The 22,434-nt window shown below is 38.5% G+C and overlaps 1 protein-coding gene across 1 annotated transcript; it reads left to right on the top strand.

Moving 5' to 3' along the window:
* The first annotated feature begins 8,316 nt into the window (after window positions 1–8,316).
* TAB1 (TGF-beta activated kinase 1 (MAP3K7) binding protein 1) lies at window positions 8,317–22,203 on the top strand. The gene is made up of 11 exons (XM_081957902.1): window positions 8,317–8,364; window positions 10,291–10,427; window positions 10,934–11,087; window positions 12,736–12,822; window positions 13,644–13,782; window positions 14,033–14,146; window positions 16,765–16,876; window positions 16,988–17,132; window positions 19,743–19,965; window positions 20,719–20,875; window positions 21,572–22,203. Exons 1-11 carry the CDS (start codon window positions 8,332–8,334, stop codon window positions 21,774–21,776), a joined length of 1,506 nt encoding a protein of 501 aa, XP_081814028.1. The 5' UTR covers window positions 8,317–8,331; the 3' UTR covers window positions 21,777–22,203.
* The last annotated feature ends 231 nt before the right edge of the window (window positions 22,204–22,434 follow it).

Genomic DNA, 22,434 nt, shown 5'->3' on the forward strand with positions numbered 1-22,434 from the left:
ATCATAAAGTGTTGGATGTGGAATCTACAACAAGCCAAATTGGATTTGATAATAGGGAGCTTTAAAAATATCCTGGATTTTCATGAAATACTAAAATGTTTTGTTTTGTGCACTCTATTATTATTTATTTTCATTTTATCTGCTTCAGGTTGATAAGACATGGTTTCCTCCATAAACTGTTCCAATGTTTGATCACTTGCGATTGGTTTTTTGGAGAACTGAGACATATTACATGATTCTGTGATCAAGTTCAAAAAGCAAAATGTTAAATACAGGCTGAAAAATGAGACACAGAGTGGTTACATTGTTTCTGAATATGAGGCAGCTGTTTACAACAGAATCACATCTGTTCATTATACTGTAGGCTAAACCAAATCTGATGAACTGGCTTTGTTTAGTTGACAAAACAGCACATGAGAAGAGACCCAGTCACAATTCACAAAATTTAAACCAACCAAATGACTGATAATTTCATGCAATTATTTGTTTTCTCCAAAAGTGGTTTATGAAGACAAGTGTGCAAATTATGAGTTGTCAGGGAATGATATAGCATTCTAAACCCAGGATAATGACCATGAAATCTCCTTCAAATTCATAGTTAATAGATTGTCATCAGGATTATATTGTGCAAATCACAATTCAGTTTGAAAAATGAGTGCCAATAATGGTCTGGAAAATCCTGTGACAACACAACCAGATTGAGATGTAATTCAAGTACCATTGAACAAAATTACCTGTATCAATGGACAATCCTCTTTTCCAGGTTTTTTTTAAAAAATAAAGCTGATTTCCAATTGGAGAAATGCCAATGCTTGATAAAATTATAGTGAGTAGAGGAACTCTCATGAGGAATGGATATAAAAATAAGCAAAAATAGCTCTGAATAAGACAATACTTCTGCCCAGTATGTTATATGGAACACAGTGTTAGGGATGTCAGGACATAAAAGTAACTTCAATGCAATGAAAATGAATTACTTAAGAAGTGTATGAGGTAAAGCATGGTCAAGAATGAATAGATAGAAAATGAATGTGGATTGAATATTACTATTTCTTGCTTCTTTACTGCACTGTTCATTATGTTGATTAACCCAAAAGGGAATAGTGTAATGGATGCATAATATATGTATACTATTCATATATTCATGATTCAAGCAAATAATAGGATAAATAAGGAACAAGTGATGCAAGTTTAATCAGATAAAGGATTGTTCAGAAGTAAACTCCATCTCGTTCAACGGGACTTGCTCCCACGAATTGTGTCTAGAAGTTTAAAAATATTTATTCATGAATTTCTAAAAAAAAGTGCTCGGACCAAATGTCTGGAAACCACATTCATTGTATTAAATGATAATGTCTTACAAGAAAACATGAACATTTTGTATAGAGTGTAACAAAACAGAATTCTTCTGTCTTTTAAACTTGTGTACGGTGGTCAGAGCTAAGAAAATACCATTGAATTGTATACCAAGAACATTTGTATAAAAGCTCATCTACTCTTAGTGGTATGTTACCCAAAGTAACTCCAAAAGTTATCGATTTGCAAGTTGCTAGTAGAAATATCTGCCCGTTTTTCCTTAACCATCTCTTCATTCAGCAAGCTTTTGCTGGCCATTTCTCCTCTAAAGGAAACCATATAATTATTTTCATTTAAGAGGTTTGCCTTAAGTGTACAGAGATCACAACATTTAGTGGTATAAGCCTGTTGCTAAGCAATATAAAACACTAAGCCAAAAGTGAAGGTGCAGTATTCAGTCTCAATACTTAGCTAATTTCCCAAATCATATTTTATTAATTGTATGTCAGGGAGCCAAAGATGGATCTTTGTCATGATGGCTGTGAATGATAGGAGCTGTAGTTCAGATTATGCTCCACATTGCCCTTATTCTGATATATCTACAGATAACCTTCTAAATATCACAGCAGTACATCATCAGGGCCATTGTATAAAATAAGGCAATGTAGCATTTCAAATGCCATTTGACTATGGGCATCCACAAGGGAACGTGTCAAAATTTGCAAGATGGCAGACACAGTATTGAAATTTTTTTATATATGGAACGCCAGTGGGCATACAAAAGCATAGGACCTGGATCCCAACATTACACCTGCCTTCTTGCGGATATTGACCTCTTTCCCCAGTGGATATTGCGGCTTTTGACCTTCTTCTTTTATTAAATCAAGTTGGTATAAATAGGCAGTTCTTGCACAAAGAGGGAAAACAATCTCTATATAATTAGTTCAGGCTTTGAAAGCAGAGAGCAATGAAATGAAAAGAAACACACACTGTAGTGTTTGGTCTTCCCCTTGTGTGTGGCTTGTATGATGGTTTTTGTATGTAGAGTGACTTCAATATATTTTCTATTGTCTATTTTTCTCTGGAAATACACTGTGAAGTGGGCAAGGCTACTAGGCAGCATTAAGAGGATGTGATCATAGCAGGGGTCTCCAACCTTGGCAACTTTAAGACTTGTGAACTTCAACTCCCAGAGTTCCTCAGCCAGCGAAGCAACTCTGGGAGTTGAACCCACAAGTCTTAAGTTGCCAAGGTTGGAGTATCCTGATCTGTACACTGAAGCACAAAGAACTTGGTCCTCTTATGGCTGGTTCCAGGTGAAAGAAATATTGTATAGGCTTGAGAGGGGGGTGGGTTTATCTTTCAAAGCCTCTGTTACTGAAGTAGCCTTATATTTAGGCATATGGGAAAGGGGAGGAGGGGGTTCTTACTAAATCAGGCCGGGGATGCTTGATTATAGAATTGGGTGGGAGGCTAGAAAATCTAGTGGTATAGAATTACGAAGCTTTGTGAATGTCACTTGCATGCATTCATGTCAAGTTCACCTAGCAAAAACCACAACTGGGTTTTGGCTTGTAGGATAGGCCAAGCTATGTTAAATTCTCTATTTACAAACTGAACTCCAAATTCTTGTAGTAATGGACATTAATTCATGTCACTTTTCCTTTCCCATAATTTTAAATCCAAATAGGAGCTTACCTGAGTCATTCAGTATCTATTACAAAGTCTAGAAAAGTGGCACACCTGACAATGGTGAAAAATGTTAGTTCATTTCTGTCATCCTGCAAACCAGGATTGCAGTTAAGGGTATTGAATCTTTCACTTTAAAATAAACATTATACTCTTAGATCTGGGCCTGGGCAAAGTCTGTCTTAAATCTTCTTTCTTACAAAAAGTTCAACAATGATTCTCTTTGTGTTCTTTTTTGAAACATTTCCTGTTTCATTCAAAGAGGATCAGATGTCAGTTTGGCTTACTTCCAATTTTAATTCCATTTAATTGAACATACCCAAACAGTAACACTGGCTACTACATAATACAAGCCTTTTATTTGAACAATAAAAGGCTTTTCTGTAGAAAAAGTCCACCATCAATTTTGGCTACTCAGAAGCTATATTATTTATTTAAATATTTACATGGCTGCCCAATTTGCAAAAATGCGACTCCGGGCAACCAATAACTATAAAATAAATCATAACCCTCCCTGACAAAGACCAGTAACAAGAACAATTCACACAATTGGGGCATAACAACATATGCTTCCTCCCTCCAGGAAGAGTTCACTGTTATCTCACTGAACTCAGAATTGTGATGATTGCTCTTTGATACACCACTGGAATCTTTGCATTAATTTCTGATACAAGATTGCAGCCATTTCATACTGAATTATAAAGCAACTGAATTACCTCAGTGTTTAGCTTAGTTTGCATATAAAGCGTGAGGAATGGATAACACTTATGCATAGAGGTCATCCTTAATGAGTTGTCACTTAATTTAGCTTCCTGGCAGATGGCTCTGCTTCTTTAGAACCATACATATGCCCTTTACGCTAATGTGTTCCGTGTAGGGCAATTCTAGTATAATTTGGCTGCTTGACCTAATGTGAAACAGCTTGGAAATATAATGTTGGCCCGAAACATTGCATTATATTTCTGAAGTATCAGTTGTTATCTTCCTCAGATTTTAATTGTTCAGAGGGAATATAAGCCACATAAATGTTGAGAGATTGATCAGCATATAGGGATCTCCTTGTTTAATGATATCTTTGTTTATATCTGCACAACTTCTGAACCACTGCAGAGAGAAAGAAAGATGACCTTGACAGAGATGTGCAAGCTCCATTACCAAAGCAATGAGAGGTGAAGCGTATCTTAAAAGTACAGTAAATAGTATTTGGCTCAGATAGACACCTCCCTAATTCACTGGAGTGTAAGGAGGAGGTATGCAGTACGATCAGACTTGCAAGATTCTGTTATTATAGCCAACCACAATAAAAGTAATTTTAGACTTCCTGTGAAATTGATTTCCTAATCTGATCTATCTGATGAGGTTGAAAGCCCCCAAAGTAAATATCCATCATCCAGATGAAGAAGATCGCTAGGCAACAGTGTAGGTTGTTTACTGAGGTGAGTTGTCTTATATTGCTATAGAGCTGTATGTAGGCTAAAGGTTGGCTTTAATTTTTTTGTGGCCAGCAAATAGGGAAGTACTTGCACACATATCCCACCTGAAGACCATTATCATTTTAATGTGCAACTAAGGAAGAATGGATAGCCAGTCCAATTATTTATTATTGAATACTGAAATCAAACTAATGTTTCTTTAACCTTTGTATTTTCCCTAGTTTTTCAATAATAGTGGACAATGGTTCTTGGTATTTGATGCTGCTAGATCTCTGTACATTGTCAAGCATGATTTCAGATGCAAAGGAAGACTACTTTTGGTGATCTTATGAAATTAAGCTGGAAGAGAGTAAGAAATCATAGGCCAGTTCATTTTACGTCATGCAATACATACAGTTCTGACAATCTCTTTGCCCCAGAATCATTGACTCAGGAGTATATCCTTAATCTATTGCATTACTGCCCGTGTATAGTGTGTGTGTGTGTGTGTGTGTGTGTGTGTGTGTGTGTGTGTGTGTGTATATATATATATATATATATATATATATATATATATATATATATATATATATATATATATATATATATATATATATATAATATAAAGATGTATAATATAGAACTCTATATACACACATATACACACATGTGGCAATGAAAAGAGTGGCTTGCTCCATACAGGATCCCCTACTCATTTTATCCTCTTCAGTGTATCTCCTCCTACCAAGTAATAGAAGAAACCCTGACCTCTTGGAACCTCTGTTTATGATGTCCTATATGTTTGTGGTTATTTTAAAAAAAGTGAAGGTGATAATTACTGATATCTTATCAATAAAATTGTTACATTGAAAATTGTAACAGGAGTGTTCTGAGATTTTCATTCTCTCAAATTTAAATTATTACATTAGTTCAGAGGTGGTATTCAGCCAGTTCTGACCGGTTCTAGAGAACTGGTAGTGGAAATTTTGAGTAGTTTGGAGAACCGGCAAATATCACCTCTGGCTGGCTCCGCCCCCATCTATCCGTTGCCTCCTGAGTCCCAGCTGATTGGAGTCCCAGCTGATTGGCTGGGTTTTCTTCTGTTGCCCTGCACAGGAGAACGGAGCTGGAAAGCAGGTTAGTGGGGTGCGGAGGGAATGGGGATTTTACAATATCCTTGCCCTAGAGTGAGGTGGAAATGGAGATTTTACAGTATTCTTCCCCCAAGGGTGGGGAGGGGATGGGGATTTTGCAGTATCCTTCCAGTGCCACGCCCACCAAGCCAAGCCACACCCACCAAGCCATGCTCACAGAACCGTAGTAAAAAAAAAATTGAATCCCACCCCTGCATTAATTCAAATGACTGTGCATAATTTGTGGCCTCAAGGCTACATGCAGCCCCTGAAAACTTTTGAAACCATCCCCAGAAACCTTTCAAAAACAGTTACAGAATTGTAATCTTTAAAGTAACAGGCAATCATTTTGGCACCAAAAATCAAATCAAGTTTTAATCATAATTGTTATATGTATATCCCATCCTTCCTCCAGGAGCTGAAGCTGGCATGCTTCCTTTTTATTTTATTTTTTCTGTAGAGTAAATTGGGCTGAAAGTAATGGCTGGTCAAAGTCACCCAGTGAGTATCTGGTGGGAAAGTGGGCTTGAATCAGTAGTGTGCCAAATCAGCATACTAGGTGTCACAGCTCAGCTCTGCTCTCACCGTTTCTGAAAATTTAACCAGTGGTTCTTGCAAGCTGGTACAAGCCAGTTCCAGTCCACCGTTGGCTTGAATCCAGATCTCCCATATCTCAGCTCAACGCCTTCATCTCTTCACCTAACTGGCTCTACTGTCTGTTTTCCCCAACCTTGTCTGATTTTTGAAGCAGGCCCCAAGGAAAGTACGGCTCTTCCTGTGAGAAAAGATGCATAATCTTACTGTATGTGATTTGTAAAATCTCATTTTCCAACCTGCAAGCTTTTCAGGGCAGTTCACACAATACTAAAATGTCCTTTGTTTTCTGAGAAAATGGGGAAAGAACCAAAGCTGGTCCGCAGGTCCTGTTTTTTTATGTGGCTGAGGACTTCTGAAGGTAACCTAAAATGGGGGTTCCTCCATTCAAAGATCTGGCTGCTTGTCTTCACAAGGCAGTGGCTTCCAGTCATTAGCATGGTGAGCTAATACTTTATACCTAAACCATCAAACCTTATCATCAGCCCATTGTGTACAGAGGCATTTGGGTGCCAGGCACCCATTGGGCACAACCCAGGGGGAAAAGAAGACAAACCACTGGATTCATTTCATCATATGGTTTTTCCAATGGCTAAGATTTCTGAAACACATTCTTGCTGGGACATTAATAGATTTCTATTAGGAAGTGGCTAGTTCTCGATCTACAACCAAAATTAAGCCCAACTTTTCTGTAGGTAAATAAGACCATTTGTTAAGTGAGTTTTGCTCCATTTTATGACCTTTCTTGCTACAGTTTAGTGAATCACTGAAATTGTTAAGTTAGTAACACGGTTGGTAAGTGTTAGTAACACAGTTGGTAAGTGTTAGTAATGTGGTTGTTAGGTGAATCTAGCTTTCCCGTGGACTTGTCAAAAGGGTTGCAAAAAGTGATCACATGACCCTGGGACACTACAACCATCATAACTATGAGTCAATTGCCAGGCATTTGGATTTTGAACATGTGACCATGGGGATACTGCAATGGTCCTAAGGGTGAAAAACAGTCACAATCACTTTTTTCAGTGCCTTTGTCATTTCGAATAGTCACTAAACAAACTGTTGTAAGTTGAGGATTACCTGTACTGTATGACACTGAATAGCTAGAGTAATGTAATGGCAAGAAGCCTTCTCTTACCAATTTCCAAAGCATTTCAATAAAAATCTCAGGTTCACAGCCAGCCAGCCGATCTACTAACCCAGGGGTGTCCAAACTTGGGAACTTTAAGACTTGTGGACTTCAACTCCCATAGCTGGCTGGGGAATTCTGGGAGTTGAAGTCCACAAGTCTTAAAGTTCCCAAGTTTGGACACCCCTGTACTAACCCTTTCCAAGCCATTCAAGAAATAATCCATTTAAATTACAGTTCTGCAAGTTTCACATTGGGGTCTTTTGGGAACAACCGTAGAAGAGAGGCCATCTTGCATGTAAAACTTGGCTTGGCTGCTCTAAGGCCTGTTGCAAACTCATTCATTCATCCCCCACTTCTCCAGGAGCTCATGGGGAAATCCCCTCATTTCATCCTTTTATCCTTACAACAACTTTGGCAGGTAGGTCAGGCTGAAAGTGACTGCCCTTAAACCAGGGGTGTCCAAACTTGGGAACTTTAAGACTTGTGGACTTCAACTCCCAGAATTCCCCAGCCACAAGTCTTAAAGTTCCCAAGTTTGGACACCCCTGCCTTAAACCAAGCTAGGGGGCTCTGTGAAAGGCTCGTAGAATCAATCTCCATACTAAAGCCAGGACCTTAAAACACTACGTTACAAATTGGTGGCCCTTTGAGAATGAGTGGTAAACTTAAAACTTAAGCAAAACTGCGGTAAGAGAAGGCGGCACCAAAGGGAACATGCAATTATCGCAAGAAAATATTTTGCAGGCTACTGAAATTTCTCAGATGATCTAAGGTGTGGATTCGCAGACTTGAAAGCCCCCAATTCTGTGAAAATGTACAATAGACAGCCGTTGCTGATCAAATACTCCGCTTCAGTACGAGGTTTAGAAATATATGACCTGCCAGTCGGTGCTGACGTCCGCGTCGCTCCTTTGCAGAAGAGCAAAGCAACGAGCCTCAATACTTCCTCCCGTCCCCTCGAGGGCGCTGTCGACCGAGGGAAACCAGTACATCCGAGGGCCATCCTGCAGCCCGATCCTACCTCTCTTGCCCGCCGATGGGTGGGAGGAGGCCAGGAGGGTATTGCTTCTGCGTAAAGATGGCGGCAGTGAGGAGGAGTCATTTGCAGAATGTGAGCAGCTCCGCTTTTTCTGTGGGGTCACGGGAGGGGCGCGGCGGGCGGGGGTGGGGGAGAGTACGGACGGAAGAAAGTACCACTCCCGGATTTAAGGGAAGAGTCGGGTGGCTCGCGGGCATCTTCTCCCCCTGCCTTGCCCACCGCACGGAGGGATGCTTTCCTGCAACGATAACGGAAGGGGTGGGCGTGCAGGCAGAGGTGCACGGGCTGCTCCCTTCCAGCCCTGGAAGTAATCGGAGACAAAGGCATAGAGAGGTTCCCCTTTAATGACGCCGTAGTCCAAGCAGCATTTTGGGATGCGTAGTTTTCTATGCGCCAAGATAACCTCCTTGGCTGGGGATGATTTGGAAGTATAGGCGTTGCAGCCAACACAGCCAGAAGAGTTGCCAAAGGCGGGTGCGCCCCATTCCCGTAAGCTGCAAAATGTGGGGCGTGCAAATAGGGTCTATCCTAAAGGTCTGCGGAGATTCTCAGTCATCCAGGTCATGGTTGTCCCAAAGGTGCTTTTTTTTCAAGAGACAACTGGACAAAATCAAAATTGAACAGCCTTCTCTCAACAGAGGGGGAAGGGGATACACATCTCTACAACAGAGGCCTTTCAACAGTTCCACACCCATTTGCACCACAGATAAATCTCCTTAATGACCAAAATAATGCAAATGGCCAGCTGTCTGTAGGACTGTAATTCCTTCCATTCCCACTGAAGAAGCTTCTTGGATGAGAAGCGAAACATCTTCAAAGAAAAATCGGAAAGTACCTTTGGGGCTAGATCCTAACTTGTCTCCCAAACTTTTGAATGAAAGCAGACATCCTTTATTACTTGCAGTTATTGGATGAGAAAGTGCTGTGTCTCCCCGCCCTTTTTTTTTTCTTCCGGGTACAGTTGACAATAAACTGTAAATTTGAAAGTAACCAAATTGGAGTAACTTCCTGCTCATAATTTTCACAAAATACGCATGAAAATGAAAAACTGTTTTCCACTCCAACTATCCCCAGGAATATATACATATTGCATTTACCAGGGAAAGAAATTAAGTGAAATCAAAACATGGCTGCTCTTATAAGATGCAATATATCAGTAAGATACTCCACTTGCACTAGTCATGTACTTTGTGCATTAATATATTATCCTACAATCCTATTTTGTATCAGCTTTGTTGAGATAATTTTCTCAGTATAAAGAGTAAAGGAAAAACACTGATAATAAAACCGCCTCTGGTACTCTTATGATAGTAATATAGCAAGATAATTATATTTCTGGCTCTGGCATCTGTATACAATATAGTCAAGCTCAATTCAGCATTAATCATGAGTAGCGCCTATCAGGATCTATTTTGCAGATTTCAGTTAGCTTGCAGCTTCCAACCTGCACTATTTGCACTCTTGCCCTTAGATCCATATTTAAAAAAGGAACTACTTTATAAATACTTAGGCCGCGTTTCTAGGGAAGATTATTCTAAATGAACGTCTTACAGTTCTGTTGTGGATAGACAAAGATCACTTCTGCAATCCATGTATATTCTGAGGGAGAAGAGCTGTGGCTTTCTGGAGGATAACTTTTAGAAGTGCAAGAGGAGTATTATTGTCTGAACTATGCATGGAAAAATAATTAAATGATGGCAATTAAAATGTACGCCTCTTACTAGTTTTACAGGACAAGTTATGTATATTCAGACGGTAGTATAGAGTATGCATATATGGGCATTTAATATCTGGAGTTAGGTTTCAAGAAGCAGGCAGTAAGTAAGAGTGATGTAATAGCAGAGAAAATATGGTTCAGGTGGCAAGATCTATGTAAGTACGAAAAGGATCTTAAGTGTTTTAAGTGCTAGCACTCTGATAAGGCATTCTAATATTAATATGTCATTTATTCCATTTGCTTTTATTGAGAAATGGAGCTTTTTTCTTGTAAATATTTAGGAGCAGCTTTCAAGCTGGACAGATGACTTGCCCGTATGTCAGCTCTCTGGTGTCGGTTCAGCTTCTAATCGTTCCTACACTACTGATGGAAAGGGCACTGAAATTCATCCCTTAGAGGATAACTGGTTGAAATTCAGGTAAGTAGCCACAGATTTGAATGGAACTGTTCAATTGAGCAAGGCAGATGTGTCAAACTTGATTTCATTGAGAGCTGCATCAGGGTTGTGTTTGACCCCCAGGGGCTGGGGTGGGCATGGCCAGCTCAATATCACTTGTATCGAGGGCCCCTGAGATGGCCCGACCACTCTGCCAATGAAAACGGGCTCCTGAGCTCCGTTTTTGGCTGCAATGGCCTCCTGCAGCCCTCTGCCAGCAAAAACGGAGCTTGGGAAGGCTGCAGGCGGCCCTCCCGAGCTCCGTTTTTGCTGGCAGAGGCACTGCAGGCCTGTCATTTGCTGTTTCCAGGGCGGCCCTATGGGCCAGATCCAAGTACCCCATGGGCTGGATCCGGCCCGTGGGCCTTGAGTTTGACACCCCTGGAACAAGGGTACAATTTTCTCATCCTTTCATTTGGTTTTCTCTGGCTGTTACTCTGATTACATAAGAAACAGCACTGCTTACCTATCCTCACTCATTTTGACAGAAGTGAGAATAATTGCTACCTCTATGGAGTCTTTAATGGTTATGACGGTAACCGAATCACAAACTTTGTGGGAGAGAGGCTTTCTGCAGAACTCCTGTTGGGCCAGCTGAATGCAGAGCAGGATGAGGCAGAGGTGCGCAGAATCCTGTTACAGGTAATAGAACCTTCCTCTTTATGTATAGTTGTATTAGAATTTGTAAATGAAAAATAGAAGACTAGGAAGAAAATAATATCCAACAAATTATGAAATTGTATTCTTCCAAAACCAGATATAAATCATTTGAATCAATATACACTCAATTTTTCTGTAATACTATCAATCTATTTTCTATGCTTTTTGATACGTACTCTGAGGACTTCAGTGTGCTTGGAATAAGTTTTTTTGAAGGTTTGATTTCAATTTCAAATTTAAAGAAATAATATTTAAACTTTTAGACTCATTGATAATCCATTACTAAGTATGCAACTCTTTATTCCATATAACTTAGAAATATCAGTAAATTCAACTTCAGTTTTTCAATTTCTGATGTGGACCTGGTTTAATTCCAATAACAGACAGTATAAAAATGAGACTGAGATTTCTCTGAAGCAGCCGTCTGATCCATACTGAAAAATCAAAACATGTTAAGTTGAATATCTTGCTACTGATGTGTGTTAGCAAAGAAAAATGTTATCTGTAATTATTAAAAATCCTTGATTTAAATAATTATTCCAGGATCTTTCCATGTTTTCTAATAGAACATCTCAAATGTTTTTTAATTATTCCACAAATTTATATATTCATGAGACTTAGCTTCAAAGTCCAATATAGCTTCAATGAAGCCCAAATGTTTTCAGTTTCACGTAAGTCAGGAAAGAAAAGAATGTTTTTGCTATACGAATATAATATATAAGATACATAATATTATATGTGTGTGTGTGAGAGAGAGAGCGAGAGAGCGTGAGTGAATAAATGAATGAATGAATGAATGAATATAAAAGTAATTGCTGGGTTCTTAACAGAGATACATAAGTCACTTTCCAACACAATTGTTAGGGGTTTATACTCGGTTCTCATTTCATAAATGATCAAATAAATGCCAATTGTGGAAATACTGATAAATTAAAACCTTCAGGAAATAATCTCAAATTAGCCAATGAAATCCTTTGGTGGCTGTCTCTCTCTAGAAAAATCATGCTCTTCTTTTCTAGAGTGCATCTTTAAATTAAAAAGTTTAAACTAAAGACTGCAGCTTGAACAATTAACCGAAATGCTACAGTGGTGCTTAAACGTTTGCGAATCTTTTTGAATTTTCAATATCTCTGCAAAGATATAACTTCAAATGTAATCTGTTTTTCATATAACTCCTAAAACCAGATAAAGAGAAACAAATTAAATGAGTGGAAAACATTGCACATGTTCATTTATTTATGGAGGAAAGTGACTGGCTTTGAATCCCTGAAGCCAACCCTCAAACCTTGTGGTTATTTTTCCCTACTCCTATTTTCTTTATCTGCTTATTTTATTCATTTATACGGTCAATTAGACATTTCAGCCTGTTTGTCCAGTGGAAGAGAAAATAAGTGTGGTATGAAACTGTCCTGATAAAAGTAGTGGGGAGTTTTGGCACAAACAAAGATGTTACATATATTCCCACAGGTATTGGTATGAACATACCAGCATGGGCACATTTAGGGAATTCCTAGAAAATGATATTAATATTTGGCAGAAAGAATCATCTGATCATTTCTATATAGCTGACTATAAATATTTAGGGATCTAATAGGCTATTTCTATTTATCTATTCCTGGTACTTTCTCAGGCTTTTGATGTGGTAGAACGAAGTTTCTTGGAGTCCATTGATGATGCATTGGCAGAAAAGGCCAGCCTCCAATCCCAGTTACCAGAGGTAACTCCATATCTTACTAGGCAATTCCAGAAATGTTGACTTCACATTTTATTTTTTGAAACCCTAATTGCTTATGTGTTATTTTAGAACGTGGGTAGATGATTGCTATATGAGTAGAAGCTGCAATAATAGAATATAAATACTGTATGCACAAAACTGGGCCCGTGTAGTCTGTTAAATAATTAAGAAATAATGCAGTCCTTTGAGAGGTACTTCGGTGTAGTGATTAAAGCGCCAGGCTAGAAGATTGTGAGTTTTAATACTGCCTTAGACATGAAGCAAACTGGGTGATCTTGAATCAATTATCTCCCAACCCTAAAAAGGAAGCAGTGGCAAATTACTTGTAAAATCTTGTTAAGACAACTGCAAGGACTTGCCTGGGAGTCACCAGGAGTCAACACTTACTCAAAGACATACACACACAAAGTCTTTTAATGTCCTATGTTTATAACTACTACATTAATTGGAAATTCTGTTTCGTGCATAGCGCAAGTATTTGGAAAGGGAAATGTTTTAACAATCCTGACCTAGTATAGAGATGGTTAGGCTAAATACAATTGAATGCCTTTGTTGTTTGGTAGCTTGTTTTGATCCTGTCAAATGCTGTTATGTGATTATTCATTTTAGAAGACTAGCACATTTGTTATGACATAAACTTTGTGGATTGGAGTCATTTTTGTCAAATGCAGGATGTGTTTTCCTTACTTGACAGATATATATGTACGTAGGTAAAGTAAAATATAAACAGAGCAATTCTTTTGTTACATAGAAGATTCCCAAAGTTTATTGCTGATAAGCTTAGTTATGGCTTTGTCTTCTAGGGAGTTCCTCATCACCAGCTGCCTTCTCAGTACCAGAAAATTTTGGAGAGGTTGAAGTCTGTAGAAAAGGAAATCTCTGGAGGAGCCATGGCCATTGTGGCAGTGATTCTTAACAACAAACTTTATATTGCTAATGTAGGTGTGTTCCTCTTCTGCACTCTTTCGACTTGGCACTTTCTGAGTCCAGCATTAAGTGCTGAGAGTTGGTTGGTTGGATGACAATATATTTCTCCAAGGAAAATGCTTCTCTGACTTCTCAAATGACCACAAAAAAAATAGCTCTGTGAAACAGCTTGGAATTGTAGCACGAAACAAAAAGATTTTTGGTCATAGGGCAGTAGTGGTCAGTTACACTTTCTGGCTTTGCATTGTACATTCTCTCTCTACAGGAACAAATCGTGCACTTTTGTGCAAATCTACCATGGATGGATTGCAAGTGACACAACTCAATATGGATCACACTACCGAGAATGAAGATGAATTATTCCGCTTTTCACAACTGGGTAAGAAATGTTTCCCTGGAACACCACAACAAAATCAAGTCAACCAGTCTTGGATCAAATAAAGGCTGACTTCATATAATTTGGCAATGTGAGGTGAATATATGATGAACTAGTTAAAATTAGTATGCTTAACAAAGTGGGAAGAAATAAACCATGGATATGGTACATTGGATTACTGGAACTCTTTTGAAAACTATGAGTTATCATTGGGAACATTAGTAGGTGAGCCTTTAAATGCCTAGCAACCCAGAGTCATATGCAAGTCTTTGATTCTTAACTAATTAAAAATAACCACACAAGCAGTTAGCTGAAGCTATGATGCAGAAGTAGGCAAAACCATGGAGGAAAAAAAAATCTAGAATGCTTTAAAAGCCCCCACCACCCTCAAGAATTAGCATTTTAATTTGAAGCAAGCTTGGATAAAACAAAATATATCAGGGTTCTTATGGAGTAGTTTAATATCAGTGTTCATACTATCAAAAAAGTATTGTGAATTTTGTAAGTACCGTATTTTTCGGAGTGTAAGATGCACCTTTTTCCCTCAAAAAGGAGGCTGAAAATCTGGATGCGTCTTATACACTGAATACAGCATTTTTTGCCTCCCAAAACCCCTCCCCTTCACCAAAATGGCCGTGCATAGCCTCTAGGAAGCTTTTAGAGAGCTCCGGGGGGATGGGGAGGGCAGAAATGAGCAAAAAACGGTCTGTTTTTTACTCAATTCTAACCCCCACCCCCACCCCGCCCCGAGGACTGGCTAAGCTTCCTAAAGGCTATCCATGCCCTTTTTTAAAAACGAAAAACAGGCCTGTTTTTGCTCATTTTTGGCCACCCCCCGCCTCCCCAGGAGCACTCTTCAAGCCTCCTAAAGGCTATTCATGCCTTTTTTGAGAAAAAAACGGGGTCGTTTTCGTGAAAAACGGGTCGTTTTGGGGACATTTGCAGAGTGCAAAAACTTTTTTTTATTTGCCTCTTCAAAACCTTGGTGCATTTTATACTCCGGTGCATTTTATACTCCGAAAAATACGGTAGATCCCAGATTACTTCCCTGCAGTAGGGGGAAGAGATTCCAAAATAAGATTTTTTTTGCTGAGGTTTTTCTTTTTTGTTTTGTTTCCCTACAGAGTACCACTGTTTATTGATGGGTTCTCTGGTTAGCAGTGTCAAGCTAAAGCATACCCAATTGAACAGGTGAAGGTAGTAATCTCTCTCCTTCCCACTATAGGAAATACATAATTGAATATCTGAATATCAGGTTGCAAAACTAATATTTCATTTAGTCTCCGCTGCAGTATTCCCAGTTACAGAGAATGGATAGTTAAACCAAATACATAAGCCAAACATTTAAATTTGTTCCAATATGTGTTATACGTGGCACAGAAAAACATTCACCAAAGAATCTAGTTGCCTTCAATAGGTGAGCTGTTATCTATGCAGCCACTAGGAGTCAAACCCAGGTTAATTAAATGGCTTTATATTGTATTCAGGAGGGTTTATTATGGCTTGCTATGTACAAAACATGCTTTGAGCTCTCCCAAATGTTGTTTTTTTTTCATCTATGTTTGCTTTCTAAGTAAGAAAATTAATTCAGAATGATGATTAGACCAAGATTAGAGAATATTATCCCATCTTCTTCTGCTTGTTAGGAAGCATATGGGCTTTTATGTTGTGCTGTATTGCTCTGCTATTCACAACCTTGGCAGCCTGCTGGTACACCTAGATTTTAGGTTCAGCTAGTCTAATTTCAGAATTAGTAATTCAGATTTTAAAAATTCACAAAGAAGCTGTTGGCATTATTTAACAGAACAGTGTGGTGGCTGAAAAGTTAGGTGTTGGAAACAAATCTCATAAATTATATTGGGAAATTTCAATGTTCTGTTCCCCTCAAAACTGACTTGATTGTACATTATTCTAAATTTTATTTACATCTCAAACTAAGATTTCTTAGATAGCTCTCAATTTTTCCTTTGGAGTAATCAAGTCAGTGCACAGTTCTTACAATGGGGTAGAAAAATGATAAATCTGAAGAAAATTAATCTATAAATATTTTGATTTAGGTTACATTGCTGTATGAAATGAATTGAGATATGATTAAAGTGTTTTGGAGTATATGAAACTTTTCCTGAGTTCTCTGATTTGTAGTTGTTTTAATTTATGAAGGCAATGAAAGCTGATTTATATGTTACATTTTCAGAAAAAAATGGTTGACTAATCAGTTTGTAAATGCAGTGATACTAGATGGTGTAAGAACATCCTGGATAAGAAGCAGCGTCTAGAACAGGGGTGTCTAACTCAGGTCATCACGGCGGCATCATGTGATGTATCTGGCCTTTCCCCCCCTTCGTTAAACCGGGCGTGGGCGTGGCCAGCAAGTGGACACATCCAGCCCGCAAGCCGGGACTTTGACAGCCCTGTCTAGAATATGAGTCTGCACTTTCTTTCCAATAAATAACTAAAGATGAAAGTCAGTTCGCTGTCTCTCCTTCTTAAGTTCATGATCTCTTCCCTCATTGGTTAGTCAGTTTTCCAGCTGACATTGCTGTCCCCTGATTTGGAATGCAAATGTAAACTTTTAGCACATGTACCTAAATCAATGAGGCTTTTATTTTATATCCCGGTAGGTTTAGATGCCGCAAAAATAAAGCAAGTAGGAACCATAGGTGGGCAAGAAAGTACTCGCCGTATTGGAGATTATAAGGTCAAATATGGCTACAGTGATATTGAATTTCTTAGGTAAGGTAAAGCTTGTTTGTATCTTACTCTTATTTCTCTATTTGATTTTGTTGTATTGAAAAATTCTTTTTCATTGCATTATATAGTACTAATTGGGGTTTCTCTTTCAAGTGCTGCGAAATCTAAGCCAATCATAGCAGAGCCTGAAATCCATGGTGGGCACCCATTAGATGGCGTCACAGGCTTTCTTGTTCTCATGTCAGAAGGACTCTACAAAGCTCTAGAAGCTGCTCATGGACCTGGACAAGCCAATCAGGTAGTGACTCCACAGCAATTAAAAACTGTTCTTTTGCACCACATTATTGTCTTCAGATCTAAACTGAAAAGTTTCAATTCTGAGTGCTTATAATACATGGATAACAGTACAGCTTTATAGACGAGCCATTCTTGTAGGTGCGTGGCCAATAATTTAGAGAGAACTGAACATTCTCTCTAAGATATGCAGTATATACAGAGCAAAATCCGGTGTTTTATTAATGTTATATTTAGAATGTAGGAAACAGATTTCATACTCTAAAGTGCAACCACCATTGGTTTATTGGTTTATCTTGGGACATGATAAGCTGCTTATTCCAGGGGTAACATAATAATCCTAACAACCCTATCAAATTTCTTCAGGGAAAGAAGGGTTACTGGCTTACATGCTAAGATGCTATAGTAATTCCAGAACCTTTTAACCATCATAGAATATCAGAAGTTGTGATTTGCATTAGAATTAAATAATAGTTTTAATTTTATCAAATTGCTTGTAAGCATTCTGAGAAAAATCAAATTCATTTTTTTGAATCTGCATTTTAAAAATATTTCTTCAGAATTGATTTGAAGCAGTAATGAGAGACCATGATCACCCAGAAAACAGGATTAGATGCTAGTTTTAAACTGAAGTTATTTCACCATACAGGCTTTTCATTGATTAATAGCTCAAAATTGCCCCGTTATTTTCCATATATGTCCTGCAACTTTAAATAATTAGTAAAACAAAACTACACAAATAGTACTTGTCAGATAGCCCAAAGAGGAGCTGAATGCTAAAGATCCTTATTCCAAATAGGAAATAAAATTAGGAAAAATGCCAATGACAACCCTGAAAGTATGAAATTAAAAATTCCTATTTCATCAAATAGTTATAAATTATATGGTCAACATTTCACTGAATGTCCTTGCCAGAGAAAAGTATTCCACATCCTATATAGTCACTTACTGTAGTTGAATAAATATGGAAAGCCCCTTTAAATTAGATACAATGAATATTTGTTCTAATGTTCTTCTGGGAAACTATCATGTCCAGGAATTACATAACTTAATGATAATTTCCCGAAGTCAAAGATGTAAAGGAAAAATGGACTGATCTTACGGTAGATGTGATAATTCTTCATCTCTGTTTTGTTTAAATCATGTTTAAAGGATTATTGCTGCACAGTTTTTAAAAAATGCTTGATTAAGAAAAAATATATACATATATACGTATATATTCTTTTTGATATCCTAAATAGATTGTAATATGTTTTTACTTAATTTCTTTAAAAAGTCAATAACTTACAAGAGGTGTATCTTCTTCTCCAATATTACACCGCCTTCTGTAGTTTAATAATAACTATTTGAAAAGTATAAATCTCACTGAGTTCCCCTTTTGTAGAAATAAAATATTTATATTGGTCTGAGGCACGTAGAACAATAACAATAATTTATTTTTTCCCTTTAAAAATGCTTGCTTTTATGTAAAGCATATGACATCATGCAAACCTGAATAAATGTTTTTATAAATGATGGTGTAATTGAGCCCCAGTTAAATAATTAATAAGAGTATTTTTAGGAATACAGACCTATATCCCCAAGAAAAGCGTCACATTCTCTCCACCAGGGAGACACAAGCAGTAATTTTTGACCACTTAGATAACTTGACATTCAGATCTGTCCCAAAGACCTATAGCAATTTCCTTTCCTTCCTTCCATCCATTTTCAGTACTTGGGAAGGAAGAGTAAAAAAATAATCTCTCCTTGTAGGTACCTTGTAAGGTCTACATTGAGATTAGAGAAGACAATATCTACATTTATTGTTGACTGAAAACTCCCTACTGACCCTTTTGTGTAAAACAAACCAAAAAAGTATGACGCATGGTTTTGACAATCAAATAGGAAAGATTATAGAAAGAAAAGAGTTGTTAATGTAGCTTAAGAAGTAAATTTACAATCGAACCTACAGCTCTGCTCTAAGATTGGAAGCACTTTTAATATTTTTCTTCTGCCATTTTTTTCTTTTTGCACTTCCGTTTTCTTTTATTTCTTTTTTCTTTCTGATTATGTTTTATGTATCATGTTTTAGTTTATATTAATTTTTATTCCTTGTTTTTAAAATTTACAATAAGATTATATTTAAAAATGAAAGGGTTATATTGGAAGAGAAAATATATGGGACAAGATACAAGAAAACCATGTCCATATCACCACTGATGGAAGGTTTCCTGTATGTACGCACGTACTTGCAGGAAGAATGTGCAGTCCTTTCAAGTAATCTGACAAAAAGCTTATTAGGTTTTATACCTTTCCACTTCAGATGGATTACTGAGATGTCCTCCTAGTGTTTATCCAGATCTTTGGAAACTGTTTAGCCATGAACAGCTTTCCTGCAACGTTGCTTTAAGAGCCCAGCCATGATCTGATTCTCAGAGTTTTGATCATAGGATACTTGTTCTGGTTGGTGCCTATTTTGGGGCAGGATCCCCCGCAGTTGTCTAAGCTGCAGCTGCATTGGGGCTGCTCACAAATTAGTAACTCCTAAGTGATGGGAGCAACATCCTCGGGGCTTTCCATGAATCACATTTAATGCCAACCTATTTTTTTTGTAAACTACTACTTCCTTTTCCAGGAAATTGCAGCCATGATTGCCACAGAGTTTGCCAAACAAACTTCATTGGATTCTGTGGCTCAAGCAGTTGTAGATCGAGTTAAGCGTATTCACTGTGATACCTATGCCAGTGGTGGTGAACGGTCCAAATTCTGCTCTCGGCATGAAGACATGACAGTCCTAGTAAGAAATTTTGGATACCCGCTAGGGGAGATGAGCCAGCCCACACTGACTCCAACACAAGGTATGGGAAAATTAAATATTTCTATGACAGAAATTGTAAAAAGACAGCAGCAGATTTAAACCTGTACTCCCACCCCATTGGTTACGTGAAAGAGAAGCATATAAGGAAAGAGGCGCACATACAACATTATAAACATCATCTTGTCAGGGTTCCAAATAGCATCCGGAAGTAAATCAGAGTCTGAGGCAAAGATTTCCTCAAAGTTCCAATTTATTAAGAGAGCCATGTTGGCATATCTGGGAAAACCCAAATCTGAAGGCTTCCCAGTTTTCCCATCCAGTTGAAAGTTCAAGATCTTGCCCCCACATCCACAAGTCCATCACATAGTCCAATCTTCCACTGCCAGGTTGGCAGCCTCCACCCATCCAGTTTCGGTCCGGTGCAGAGGTGCAAAGACAAAGGATGACCTTGGCTTTCGAGAAAGAATTTTGTTATGGCTACATATCATCTAACCCCATACAACCCCCCCCTCCTATTTTCCCACAATAGAAAATGCATAGTAGAATAATAGAATAATGTGGCAGGCCAAAGATCCAAAAGAAAAGATGGCTGCAGGCCTGACACTTGTGAGATTTTGATTTGGCTTAGGAAGCAGCCATAATGCTATTTTTAAAATTAACAATATAAGCTATTCATCATTGAATTAAAGGGCCATGCTTTTAATGTGTGTGTGTGTGGGGGGATTTTAGAACAAAAGATACTGGCATTTCCCAATTTACCCATTCTTTTCATGATGTATTTCTGTACCTCTAGGTGGTCGTGTCTATCCTGTGTCAGTGCCATACTCTAGTAGTCAGAGCACAAGCAAGACCAGCGTGACTTTATCACTTGTGATGCCTTCTCAAGGTCAGATGGTCAATGGTGCCCATAGTAGCTCTACGCTGGATGAAGTCACACCCACACTTACCAAGTAAATGTTCCCTGTTAAGTTTTATTCCTGATATCCATGGAATATTGGACATGTTACATTTTTTTTCTTCTAGATGCTGCTTAATGTAAACTTCCAAGCCCTGTGCTGTTCAACATTTTTGTTAATGACCTCAAATTGACCTCTCAAAGAATTGAGAGAATACTACATAATTTTCCAGTGACACAAAACTAGAAATGGCTAACACAAAAGAAAAAGGAGAAGATTCCAAAGACAAGCTTAGACAAGCTTGAACAAGTGGCCAAAACGAACAAGGGTGAAATTAATCCTGCTTGGGGGGAAGGGATGAAGGTCACAGGCATGGGATTAGGGAAAACCTGCCTTGTTGTGACACACATGAAAAGAGTCCAGAGTGTTTCATCAGCTAAAAACTGATAAAAATTGATACATAACCTTGTGTCAGCAAGGACAGTGACAATGTTAATTCCAAAAAGCCTTTCAGAGTCTAGAACTTCTTTCCTAGGGTCTCCAAACAAATTAAGTGGGACATCTTGCTCAATTATCACAATCCCAGTTCTCCCTATTATGGTTGTTAAGTGATTGTGCAGAGGGGTCTTGGGGATGGGGGAAACTTTGAGAGGCCCCACTGTAAATTACCTTTGCTATGTCATTTGTGAAGATTGAATGAATGATTGCTTTTCTTTCTCCCCCCCCCCCCCTCCATGGCTTTACCTACAGTCAAAGTCCTACTGTGACTCTTCAGTCTACTAACACTCATACCCAGAGTAGCAGCTCAAGCTCAGATGGAGGCCTTTTCCGTTCTCGTCCTTCTCATTCTCTCAGGCCGGATGAAGATGGGCGTGTTGAATCCTATGTAGACTTTGCAGAGTTTTACCGCCTTTGGAATATGGACCACTGTGAACAGGGGACACTCACTGTGTAACAATGCATGGAGAGTAACCCCTGTGAAGTCCCACCAGACAGTAGGTTGCAATTCATCTCTTGGCTGACAACATTTTTCTACAAAGCATGATCTTTTGGAGACTTCGGGACAAATTGCTAATGTGATTATTCTCATCAAGCTGTTGAGCATATTTACTCCTATTGAATTCTTTTCTAATGGTCTCTTCCACTGGGAAATCTTGTGGCATTAGAGAGGGTTGCAAACCCTTTTACTGCATGGCTGTAGAAGAAGAAGTATAGTCAGCAGCCAGACTTCTCTTATGGATAGGTCCACAGCAAGTATCTGTCAAGAGTGTGTGTGTATGTATATATGTATGTATGTGTGCGCATCTTGTTGAAGGCATAAATCTGGGAATATGTACGATATCAAAGATACCTCTGATTTGCAAAATAAATGCTAATTTATAGTTACTACTATGTTTCCTCCTGCTGTGAATCCCATCTGGAGGGTTCTGGGTTGGGGAATCACTTTAGAGGCCTGGCAGCCTCACCTTTTGGCTCCAGGGATCCCTTCCCCTTTCTGAATTTTGAGGGCAGGGCTTCTGAGCCCTTGCCCCACCCCTGGTTGTCACAGCGACGAGGTTTCCGACAACACAGGGCGGGAGGAAAAACAAGTCCCGTTTTAAAGTAGTCAATCT

This window comes from Natrix helvetica (genome assembly GCF_964273705.1).
Source record: "Natrix helvetica genome assembly, chromosome: 6".
In the NCBI taxonomy this organism is placed as follows: Eukaryota; Metazoa; Chordata; class Lepidosauria; order Squamata; family Natricidae; genus Natrix; species Natrix helvetica.

Excerpts from the sequence above, each read along its gene's own strand:
- TAB1 (XM_081957902.1), top strand. The coding sequence starts at position 8,332 with ATGGCGGCAGTGAGGAGGAGTCATTTGCAGAAT. Across the intron at positions 12,823-13,643 it reads TCCAATCCCAGTTACCAGAG|GGAGTTCCTCATCACCAGCT; the intron begins GTAACTCCATAT and ends TTTGTCTTCTAG. Across the intron at positions 14,147-16,764 it reads ATTCCGCTTTTCACAACTGG|GTTTAGATGCCGCAAAAATA; the intron begins GTAAGAAATGTT and ends ATATCCCGGTAG.